Source organism: Cavia porcellus, unplaced genomic scaffold, assembly GCF_034190915.1.
Source record: "Cavia porcellus strain 051 isolate PalLab524CR breed Dunkin Hartley unplaced genomic scaffold, mCavPor4.1 scaffold_26, whole genome shotgun sequence".
Classification (NCBI taxonomy): Eukaryota; Metazoa; Chordata; class Mammalia; order Rodentia; family Caviidae; genus Cavia; species Cavia porcellus.
This window is the reverse complement of record NW_026947509.1, coordinates 24,764,173-24,776,258: the sequence shown is the minus strand read 5'-3', so window position 1 is coordinate 24,776,258 and position 12,086 is coordinate 24,764,173. Positions and strand designations below refer to the sequence as shown.

General features: G+C 38.6%; 1 protein-coding gene across 1 annotated transcript; it reads right to left on the bottom strand.

Moving 5' to 3' along the window:
* Positions 1–1,670: 1,670 nt before the first annotated feature.
* LOC100735395 (olfactory receptor 10G2) lies at positions 1,671–2,627 on the bottom strand. Its single transcript, XM_003474512.1, has one exon. It carries the CDS (start codon positions 2,625–2,627, stop codon positions 1,671–1,673), a length of 957 nt encoding a protein of 318 aa, XP_003474560.1.
* Between the last annotated feature and the right edge of the window lie 9,459 nt (positions 2,628–12,086).

The window sequence follows — 12,086 nt, the reverse complement described above, 5'->3', positions numbered from 1 at the left end:
TTATGAGTTTTGAGTTTTGTCTTCATTTCATTATTAAAATGGGCCATCATGACACCATATATCCAAAGAAGAGAAAAATATGCCAGCAAATGAAAAAATATTTTTGCTTTGTACTTGTCTGTTCACTAGGGACTTGTCCTTACTTGCTTTTGACTGCTATGTACCTGTGTGTTGTCTCTTCAACTTGTCTTGAATATACTCTTGTTTATCCAGGTGAGATCAGGACAGGTAACAGGCAGATAACTGATATAATTCTTTATTTTGTTTAAGATACAATTCAGAGGGCTGGGGATTTAGTTCAGCGGCATAATTGCCTGCCATGTAAGCCCACAATTGTGAGTTCGATCCCCTGTACTAAAAATAAAAAAGGATACATTTCAGGAGACTCTTTCAGTGCTATTTCAATTTGAAAGCAATCATTGATCTGCATCTGTTACTAATTATTTGAGGAAAGGGACATATGCAAATACAAATGAATGAGTGCTATGTGCCTACTAAAAACTCACAATGCGTTTGGGGTAAAAAGAGATGAGTTTTTGAATATAACATATGACAGACTGACAGGTCTTGTAATACAGTGCTGTGATAATACAAGAGAAAAGGAGTATATTTGCTTGGTAAAATTAGTGAGAAAATGTGTGTGTGTGTGTGTGTGTGTGTGTGTGTGTGTGTGTGTGTTTGTATTTTTGAGACAGGGTTTCACTATACAGTTCAGACTGGCCTTGAACACACTTTATAACCCAGGTTAGACTCAAATTCACGGTGATCCACCTGTTTCTGCCTCCTGAGTGCTGGGATCACAGATGTGTGTCACCATGCCTGGCCTGAGAAAGTGTTTTATATGGATTTAAGGACGTATTAATTTTCACATGACCAGTATGGAGAGTTGAAGGAGTATATTCAAGATAGAAAGAAGTTGGAACAAAAGAGCATCAGGAAAACTTAGGACAAGCTCAAACAACTGCAGTAATTATTAGGGAATGTGGGAGAAGCATAGAAATATAGTAAGAGAAAAGTCTGTTGGGTCCAGATTGTATTGGACTTTGAATTTTGGACTAAACAATATGATTTTATTCTGCATTCATTGGAAAGTCCTATGGATTCTGTGTTTCAGCAGGGCGACTTTGTTGTGGTATCAATGAGGAGAAAAAGGACAAAAGACTGGGAATCAAGAGAGACTCCCAAGGTGGAAGAGACATAATTTGATGTCAGCACACTGAGAGGTGAGGAACAGAGAGATGATGAATAAGAATGATCCAGAAGTTTTAAGTTTAAGTGCTTAAGAATGCTCATGAGTAGACAAGCCAAGATACACAGACCTAATGTAGGATGAAGACCTAGGAGGATGAAAAAGGACCTGGGATGGGGTTACACTGTTTCTTTGCTTTCACATTTTGTGGGATAACAGACCTGGTAAGACTGGCATCTCACTGTGGTCAGCTTTTAATAAGCCCCTTTTCAGTGAGAAATGGTGGAAATAATGTATCAATTTATTTTTAAACATATAAATACAAAGATACAAAGAGACACAAAGACCATGGATCCATGGGACTAAGGAGTTTCTCCCCATTAGACTGAAATTCAGTTTACAATTTGTTAAGCATTATTACTCACAGCAGCAGCTGCCCCGGTGATGGCGGTGGTGGCACAGGTGGGTGCTGAGCCTGTAGTTATTTATTTCCACTCGCACTCCCTTGACCTGCCCTTATCCTCTTCAGAGCAGACTTCACGTCCTGGTTCCTCAGGGTGTAGATGAGGGGGTTCAGTAATGGTGTGACCACAGTGTAAAACACAGCCACCGCCCCATCCAGGGGACTCTTGGAGCCTGCTCGCAGGTAGATAAAAATGCAAGGGACATAGTAGACTGTGACCACGGTTAGGTGGGAGCCACAGGTGGAGAAGGCCCTGCGCCTCCCATCAGCGGTGCGTATCTTCAGGATGGCGTGGACTATGTTGGCATAGGAGAGCAGAATGAGCAGGAAGCAACTGGCGGCCACCACCCCGATGTCCACAAAGGTCACCAGCTCATTGACAGTTGTGTCAGCACAGGCCAGTCTCAATACTGCTGGTATATCACAGATAAAATAATCCACTTGATTGGGTCCACAGTAGGGCAGGCGAAAGGTCAGAGTGGCCTGGATAGATCCGTGGATGGAGCCAGCCACCCACGCTCCAGACACAAGGGTGGTGCACAACTTTGCATTCATGAACACAGGGTAGCGCAGAGGCTGGCAGATTGCCAGGTACCTGTCATAGGCCATCAAGGTGTAGAGGAAGCACTGGGTGCTGCCCAGGAAGTGAAAGAAATAGAGCTGGGCCACACAGCCGCCAAAGGGGATGGCCTTACTGGCAGGAGTGAAGTTTAAAATAAGTCGAGGAACGATGACTGAGGAGAGCCACATGTCCAGGAAGGAGAGGACGCCCAGAAGGATGTACATAGGGCGGGCGTGGAGCTTGGGGTCAGCCCACACGGTGAGCAGAATGAGCAGGTTCCCCAGCTGAGTCAGGATGTAAATGATGAAGAAGACCAGGAAGAGAAGAACTTGGAGACTGGGGGGATGAGGCAAGCCCAGGAGAATGAAATCAGTCACCACGGTGTCCAGCGACGTGTTTTTGTTCCTTCTCATTCCTTCCTGTCATCTGCTACAATGAACAGTGAAGTTAGTTGGAGGAAACAGCATAGTGAGGATGTAAGGACATTCGTTTGTTGGAGGATTAATGCCTATTATGTGAGAAATAAAATTATGTAATTCTTTAAATGAAGAGATCATACCACTATTGACATTTAGGTTTATATTACAGGGGAATTCCTTCAGAGGCTGGTTAATTTCCTGGATAGATAGAGACTTAAGTCCTTTGGGAGACCCAGGAAGTAGGATTTGGCAAATCAAAGGATAGCAGAACATGTGAATGATTGAAAAGGACCAATTCCAATCAAAGAGGATTTAAATGAAGAGAGATTAAGGCTGACAAAATGCAGTATGGAATAGACACCCTGCCGTCATGACACTTGATGATTCCATTTTGCCTTCAGCCAAAATCACATCTCCTCACATAGCATGTAAAAATATTCATCATCTAGTCTTTACTTACCATCTTATCATGCTTCTTGCAATTTCTTCTCAGTGTTTTTATAGGCATGGAGCTGCTCACGGCTCTCCTAGAAGCGTGATCCGACTTGGGACCCCGTAGGTAGTCCTGAATCCTAAAAGGATTCGGTGTCAAAGTCTTTGCCTTCAAGAAGCCTTTCCAGATTTTGAGAGAGTATGCTTATACTTCTCAGAGCACATGTTACATGATGCTGGCATAGTCTAAGTTTTTATCTCACCTGTTAGTCACCCATCTAGCACAGTAAGCATGATAACATAAATGTTTCCTGAATGATCAAATAACTGACTGAAAGGATGTTTGAAATCCTACAGATCTAACTCAGTATGCTTAATCCTGCTGCCCACCCAGCCAGGACTTACGGTAAGAACCCTCTCCCTCCCTAATTAGTACATACCTTGTTTTAATGTAACAAACTCCAGTACATGCTTTTATTGCATTTATTGCAGGGTAGATTTAGATTTATGTCTTCCATTTGTTTGAGATTGGATTCTTTGTAAATGTTTAGAGTTTTTATTATTATTATGAAACTACAAATGAGTTTCTCTTGAGTGTGTTTAAAATATAGGTATATATGTATATATAACATGGCTTGATCTTTAGTGTTTAAAATATATGTATATATAACATGGCTTGAGTTTTACTGTCTTTAAAATAGATCTATTTCTATATATTTATGTTTACTATCTAGCAACTCTCTATGGGCCTTAGCTTTTCAAGTCTTTAAGTCATCTGGCAAGAAAACTAAAGGGATAAAATCTGTTTATTTCATTCTTTTGATTAACTAGATTATGTGATAAATATCTCCCTACATTACGGTTTGAGATTCCTTCATATACTACTTAATCATAAGGTTGTTTTTTACTTTTTTGGAGACAAGTTCTCACTATGTAATTCAGGTTGGACTTAAAGTCCCTATGTATCCCATGGTGGCTTTGGATTTAAGATAGTCCTCTTGTCTCAGCCTCCCAAGTGCTGTGATTGTAGGATCATGTTGTAAATGGTTAGAATCTAAAATTTCAAGGTACATGAAAATATCAACAGGTTTAAATTCAGTATAAAAAGCCCTTCAAAATAACAGTCCGGTGACACCAGAAAACAAACAATATGTTTTTGAAAAGCAATTATCCTGGAAACTCTATGGAAAGTCTGTGGCACGGAGTGAATGAGTGACACTGAGAATGTAAGGACACGAAGGAACAAGGACACTGTTGAAAGAGCTCCATGGATCCTGAGATCACGGGCAGCTGCTTCCTGTGTGACCCTGCTTCCATCTAGGCTAAAGCGATGTGAGCAAATTTGCACTGCATTTCCAGTTAGAAAGGATCACACTAGGGCAGGTCTTTGCATAGCTTTTGAAACCTTGGGCTTCTACAGTGACCTTCTAGAGCTGTGATTCAAGGAAATTCAGAAGCTGGAGCAATAAAGACTGATTCAGTGTTACGCTGGATGGACTATGATCAAAGTTTCCTATTTCCCTGTGGGACAGAGTTATCTTTGCCAATCTGTCATTCACATATCAATATCCTGAGGGCAGCGTAGAAGACTGGGATGGAATTTGAGATGGCCTGTCCACATTTTATCTAGTCCACAGAATTGACTCTTGCCTTTCACCAAAGGATAAACAAGAATAAACTTTGTTTAGCAAAGGTGCTTAGCGCTGTCTTCACATGGAGAATGGACAGTTTTGTGAATCTGGCCCACCTTTGTGTTTATTAACAGTGGACCTTCATGAGTCCTATGACTTTATCATTGCTCAACTCTGCTCTTTATTGCTACCCTAATAAAAAAAGGAAAGGAAAATATTCAGATTTTAAGTCATTTTAAACACAAAAGTGATTCCCCAACTTTGGAAAGAAGGAATTTAATTCTGACAATCTGGGAAAGAGCTGAGGAAGAAAACAAAACAGGCTGATTATATTAACCTCTGGTTACCATTACAGAAACTCTGTAAATTCCAAAATTAGTTTGTTGCCTTATTTTTAATGGAGCATGTTTCAGTGCCACTTTTCCATCATCTTAGACTCACATGCACAGAGAAGCTAAAGTGTGGAGGAGGTGCTGTTCCTGAGCCAAATGGTCCAACAGGAAGAGACGTCCTTAAGCTTCAGCCTCACCTGTTGTACAGGACTCTGGTATCTGCTGTGGAAAAGCTTTGCCGTTTTTTAAGAGTCTGACCAGTGAGTAAGCATTCAGAGTTTCAGAGAGCACCTCTCCATCTTTCGGGGCTCTTGGATGGGTGTGAATTCTATTTATTTTGAGTCATATTTTACAGCAGTGTCCATCAGATATTGCCTCTGATTAAAAAGGAAAATAAACAACATTGCCAAGAGATTTGAAGAAAAACTAACCCCAAGAGAAATCTTATGCCAAAGTAACTCCCTGATGAGAATCTCCCTCCCCATATTCTCATTACTTTGTTTTGAGGGAGAGAAAGCAACATTTCTTTCAGATCTCTGAGGAATAATCTTATCAGTGTAGTTTTGAACTACCTCTGATTTCCTAGAGGTGTTAAGAGATCTCCGTCTCTCCCCAGGTACCCATTGAGATTCCTCTAACATCTCCTTCTGGTTTCTGTGTAGATGACATCTCATCAATGAAGTCTTTCTTGACCTTTCTCCCCTTCTGTTTTATTCTTTGTAGCAGCATTTGACATCAATGTACATTTATTTGCTTGTATTTACTTGTTTATTGTTTCCTTTTGCTGGATTATAGGCCCTATGAGTAGAGGGAATTTTGTTTACTGTGGAATCTCTAACACTACTAGAAAAGTGCTTGGTGCACAGTAAGTTCTTAATATATCTTTTTGAATGAGTTAATAAGGAAAATTCTTACACATATTTAATGCTAGGACTAGAAAGTAAAAAGAACTGTAATTGCAAATATGAACCTTTATTTAAAGTTGCCTGATGTACATTTGATATCATGTTGATTTTCATATATATCCTCAGGTCCAGACAGTATATGCCAGGGAAACTAGACTTGAAAATCTATTTATTTATTTTATAAAATACAATATTACCCAAGAGATACTGGGAATTTGGCTAGAAATAAAGCAAATGGAGCCTGGACTGTGATATAAGCTTTAGAATCTTCCATAGAACTGGACAAAAATTGGATTATTTCTCAGGTTTTCCTTTTAATTCTAAATTACTGAGGGGGAAAGTGATTAGTGTGTGTGTGTGTGTGTGTGTGTGTGTGTGTGTGTGTGTGTGTGTGTTTAAAGTTGCAGTGTTACATTAGGCCACGAGATGACAGAATCACTTTTATTAAACACTATTCTGGGATTTCGAGTAAATAGAAATGTCAAAAGACTTACTAGGGATATAAATTACTGTAGTAAATCATATCTAAAGCATTAATTTTAGAAAACTATGTGTCAGCATTAATTTCATTTTGTGAGATTTGATAAATAGTTTGAAATATAGATTTCTCTTTCTTCTCCTAACTTTTTTCTAGCCTAGAGTTCTTTTCTTGTCTTGTTTTAATTTCTTTTAAGTTATCATTTTATTACCCAAAGGTGTTTCAAATCAAACAAAATGTAGATGTATAAGAAAAGTTATTCTTTTCACCATTCTCTTTTAATTCCAGCCCTTTGAAGTAACTGATATTAATAGTTTATTTTCAGTTTCTTCCTTTGTATTAATATACACAAATATATTTATATGTAAATATAAATTTATATATGTATTTTGGCAGAGTTTGCAAAAAATGTATATGCATTTCAGGAAAACAAAAACTTATGGCTGAGGATACAGGTCAGTGGCACAAGTGCCTGTTTGGCAAGTGCAAGGTCCTGAGTTGTATTTCCAGTAGCGAAAAAGAAAAACTTATATAAATATTTTAATACTAAATTTATTGAGACATCATGAGATTAATAAAAATTACCTTGTCCCAAAGATTATAAGGGATGCTCAAAGTGGTGGTCATTAGCTTCAAAACATTTATTAGTATGGCAAATTGCTGTTTGGTCACTGAGATGGCTATACATGCAGTTTTAGTTTTTTCTCTAAGGGCTGGCAGTGTAGTGGGTTTTCTGTGATGTACAACACCTTTTTGGATTCTTCATGTGAGGATAATACTATCTCTTGAAAAATCATTAGGATATTTTTTCCCCTGAAGTATGTACACATTTTTTTGGTGGATTCTGTATATTTATGGACAGCCATATATTTGTTTGTTTAAAAAATTTTTTTTGGTACTGAGGATTGAACTCACTATCTCATGCTTGCCAGGCAGGTGCTTATGCCACTGAACTAAATCCCAGCCCTTATATTTATTTTGATCTTTTAATTAGTATCTAATCTTCTGTTTGGAGAGAAAGACAATTGGAAAATTCTCTACCTGTTTCTTACAGCCACAAACAATGACTATGACAACAAAAACAACATGGACATGCCAGCATGTATGCAGCTCATCAGGGACAATTGCACTTTTTTTTTTTATTTTAAAGGGAGTTAAACAGGACAGTAAAATGAAACAAAACAAAGCAAAACCGTAATAGGACAATAGACAGTCCACAGTTGTTACAATATTGCATATTGTTATCTTCTAAATAGGTGCCCAGACCCTCAGTCCCTGGTTTGCAAAGTTAGTCAAATAACATAAATGTCAGGTTGCTTCCCTACTTCAGTTACTTCAGTTATTAACATGTCAGCCTATGTTGCGTCCAAATTGCACTTCCTTTCCTCTTAAAATATTTTCTTTTTGGGAAAATATCTTAGCCATCTGTCCCTCAGAAAAAGGATTTCTATCTAGAACATACAAAGAACTAAAACCAGGCCCCCAAAATTCAAAGACCCAATCCAAAAATGGGCATCTGAGATGAATACACACTCCTCAGATGAAAAATACAAATGGCAAATAAATACATGAAAAAATGTTCAGCATGATTTGTCATTAGAGAAATGCAAGTTAAAACAGCATGGAGGTTCCATCTCACTCCAGAAAGAATGGCCATCATAAAGAAAACTACCATAAACAAATGCTAGCGAGGCCTTGGGGAAAAAGGAACTCTTCTCCACTGTTGGTGGGAGTGCAGACTGGTGCAACCACTGTGGAAATCAGTGTGGAGATTCATCAAAAAGCTAGCATTAGAGGTTCCATTTGACCCAGCTGTCCTGCTTCTGGGAATTTTCCCAGAAGAACTGGAAACATCAAATCACAATGGTACATGTGTACCCATGTTTATGGCCACAAAATTTGTAAAAGCCAAATCTTGGAGACAACCCAAGTGCCCACCAATTGAGGAATGGATAAAAAGATGTGGTATTTTTATACAATAGAGTACTACTCAGCTATAAAGAAAGATTGCATTTAGACTTTTGTAAGTAAATGATGTGACTCGAGACCATACTCATATGTGAAATAAATCAAACTCATGTGTTAATATTATATTGTCTTCCTAGTGTGAGAAACCCAAAGAGCAAATACAATCCAAAATCTACAATAAATATTGTGTGAGGGTAAAAAATTTTTCAAAAAGAAAAAATAACTGGGAAAGGGGAAAGGATGAAAGAAGGAAGGGAAAAGGAAAAATACATAAATTTGTATATATATAATAAGATAGCTAAAATGACTAGATTACTTGCTGTATTAGTTCTTGGAAAAGAACAGCTAAAACACATATGATTAGATCAATTTTACATGTCTATATCTGGTAATCTAGGCAACCATTTTGAAGTAACAATATGCAGCATTACAGCCATTGTTAAATTCCTATCATGTTGCTTTGAAAACCTATACTGTTATTGTTTTGGTTTCACAGTTGGTGTTTGTATTTTTTGCTTTTTGTCTTTCTTTTTTGTGTCTTTTTTCTTTTAAATAAAAAAAATATTCTTTTGGGAAAGAAACACTTAGTATGAGGAGTCAGATATGGTGAGACATGTCTGTAATCCCAGCATTTGGGAGGCTGGAGCAGGAGGACTGCCACAAACTTGAGGCCAGTCTGGGCTACATAGTGAGTTTAAGGCCAGGCTGAATTGCATAGTAAGTCCCTGTCTCAATAAACCAAACAAAGAGAGAGAAAAGATGGCAGATCAGTAAGCAGCAGAATACAGAGGCTTCCTGACTGAGACAACTCAGATGCCAGAATAAAATGTCATGGAGAGGTCTGGACAGCAGGAGATGGATCCTCTCAACCCAGGAAGAAACTAAAGGGAAAAGGAGCTGGTCAAACATGCAGCCCCAGGACTACCTTTGGAGCAGCTAAGATTAGCAGCTATGGTGCTCTTGCTGGAGTGCTTGAACTCATGCTACCACAACTTGCTGGAGCTGCCTGAACTCCTGCCACTGTGACTTACTGGAGCTGTGGTTGTGCTGAAGTTGGAGGTTGGCGAATCCAGTGGAGAATGGAGCTGGCAAGGGACCTGCATTGATCCTCGGTGAGTGCTGGGAATAAGACCCTCCCATGGGAAACGGGTGACCAGTTGGATGACATGTTGGCATCAGGCAGGATGGGCAGGAACAAGGAACAGCAGTGACTTCAGTCAGTTGTTCCCTTCCCAGAGCAGATTGATGGGGTCTGCTTGGCCTGGGTCATGCCCCTGGCCAGGACCCAATAAGTTGTTCCAAACCAATTTCACATGAGTGGCACACACTAACATGATGAAGGCCCCTGCAAGTTTATTGAGCTAGAGGGGAGGGGCCAGCACATGCTGCCTCTGTTTGCACCTCAATGACCAACGGCAAACTGGAGAGGGCAGAAATCCCTAGCCAGCTCACTTCAGAAGAACCATAACCAACAAGGAAAGGGGTTGGGACCTCCTCTATACACCTGTATGGGAGAAACCAAAAACATGACAAGAGAAAGAAATAAGAAAAAGTCCCCAGCCCCCAACCCTGAAAACATTGATCCAGGAGAGGTGAATACAAAAGAGAATGAGGGCAGCAAACATGCAATGTCAGACATGTCATCAGTGGACATAAAGAGATATCTTTGGCACCTCATAGATGAGCTCAAAAGTGAAATATTTAATCAAGTAAAACAAGATATAAGTAGATTAATAAAAGAAATGCTAAGCACCTCTCAAGAAGACATAGAAGAATGGAGGAACAGAAAAAATGAGAGAAATGCTTGATGAAGGCTATAAGGAAAACCTAGAATATATGAAGCAGATTCAAAGAGATTACCAGGAAATTAAAAACTCCATTGAAAGCTGACAAAACTGCTTGAAAAAAACAAAAGATAGACTAATAAAACTTGAAGACAGGTTTGCATGTGATCATGAAAGGAAAGATATCTTAAAAATAACAAGGAAACAGGCAGTAACAATACAAAGGCTAGAAGATGACAAGAGGATCTATAAGAATAAAGAATGTGAGTTAAGAATAAAGAATGTGAATGAAGAAGCAGGGGTACAAACAAAGGAAATACAAAGGCTATTCTCAGAAATAATTAAGGAAAACTTCCCAAGCATAGGAAAAGGAAATGATATTCAGAAGTATGAGGCATACAGAACTCCAGCCACCTACAACCAAAACAGAGTTAAACCTAGGCATATAATAATCAAGATCCCAGACATTCAATATAAGAACAGAATATTAACAGCCATCAGAGAAAAGAAGCAGATCACCTATAAAGGAAAACCCATCAAAACCATGGCAGATTTCTTGACACAGACTATCAAATCAAGAAGAGCATGGAGTGAAGTATTCCAAGCCCTGAAAGAAAATAATCTCTAGCTCAGATTGATGTACCCTGAAAAACTGTCTCTAGAAATTAATGGAGGAACAAGATGCTTCCAAGACAAAGAAGAACTGGAGGAATTCCTGACCACAAATCCAACCCTACAGAGAATACTGAAGGACATTCTAGAGAGAGCGAAATAAGTACCAGGATTTCAGGAACAGTGGCAAAGAGGCCTCATTGAATAGGGCAGAAAGTGGAATGAAGGAGAAAAGCAGACAACTGACAGAAGAAAAATAACATAGCAGAAATGAGGCAGAGAAGGTTGGCTATAACCTCTAACATACATGGCCTTGATAAAGTGAAAAAAAAAAAAAGAGAAACACAGGCAGAGTACTTCAGGAGGTTGAGTCTACCAAGATGCTGTGTATAGGAAATATAATTAACCTGAAAAAGGGTTTATGGACCAAAAACCAAATACGAGAAAACAATGCTCTATGTGACAGGAACCAGAGAGAAATAGGGGCATCTCAGTCAGCACCTGTAGATAGGTTGGGAAGACAGGCTTTTGTAGGTAAAGGAATACAACTTGAGATCAAGTCCAGGAGTCAGAAGGTTTGGAACCACTTAGGTAAATAGCAGGTTGCCCTCTCAATCTAAAAACTGAGAGAGTTGGTGGGAACCAAAATGCACCCCTGTGGGAGTGAAAGAGGAAGGAATAGTCTAAAAAAAGAAAGCATATGATGCTGTTAATAGTGTATCAGGATTTAAAACCCACATTACTCACACCACTGTTTCGATAGATTATATTCTGTTTCAGTTTGTCTACTTGTACTAGATTTGAGGACACAGAAAGCTAACCCAAAAATAGCAGGATATAGTATGGTAATCTCCTTAATTTCCTATTAACTTAATCTGAAGCCTTGTATAATTTATACTGTTTTACATGACTGATCTTATTTGAATCTGGTTTGTTAGGATGCTGTTTGATATTGACAGATTTTATTCAAATATATTATGACTGATAGTATCAAATCTGAGAGTACAGGAAACTACACTGAAGATGACAAGATTCACTAGGATATCCTTTCTGGTTTGATTATTTCCTGCTTTGAAGTCTTACACTGTCTACAATGTTTTGTTTTTATTAATATTGTTATGTACTGCTATATTCAATTACACTATGTCTGATGATATAGACAATTCTATTGAAGAGAACAAGAGTCAACACAGTAACCATTGTAGAACACCTTGTACTGTGGTTTTATATGACTTTTTCATTTCATGTTTTTATAGGAATATGTTTTTTCTGTTTCTCCCTCTAATATAGAAAGGATAGAAATACATGTAG

Bases quoted from the DNA above. Each gene is read 5' to 3' on its own strand.
- LOC100735395 (XM_003474512.1), bottom strand. From the start codon at position 2,627: ATGAGAAGGAACAAAAACACGTCGCTGGACACCGTGGTGACTGATTTC.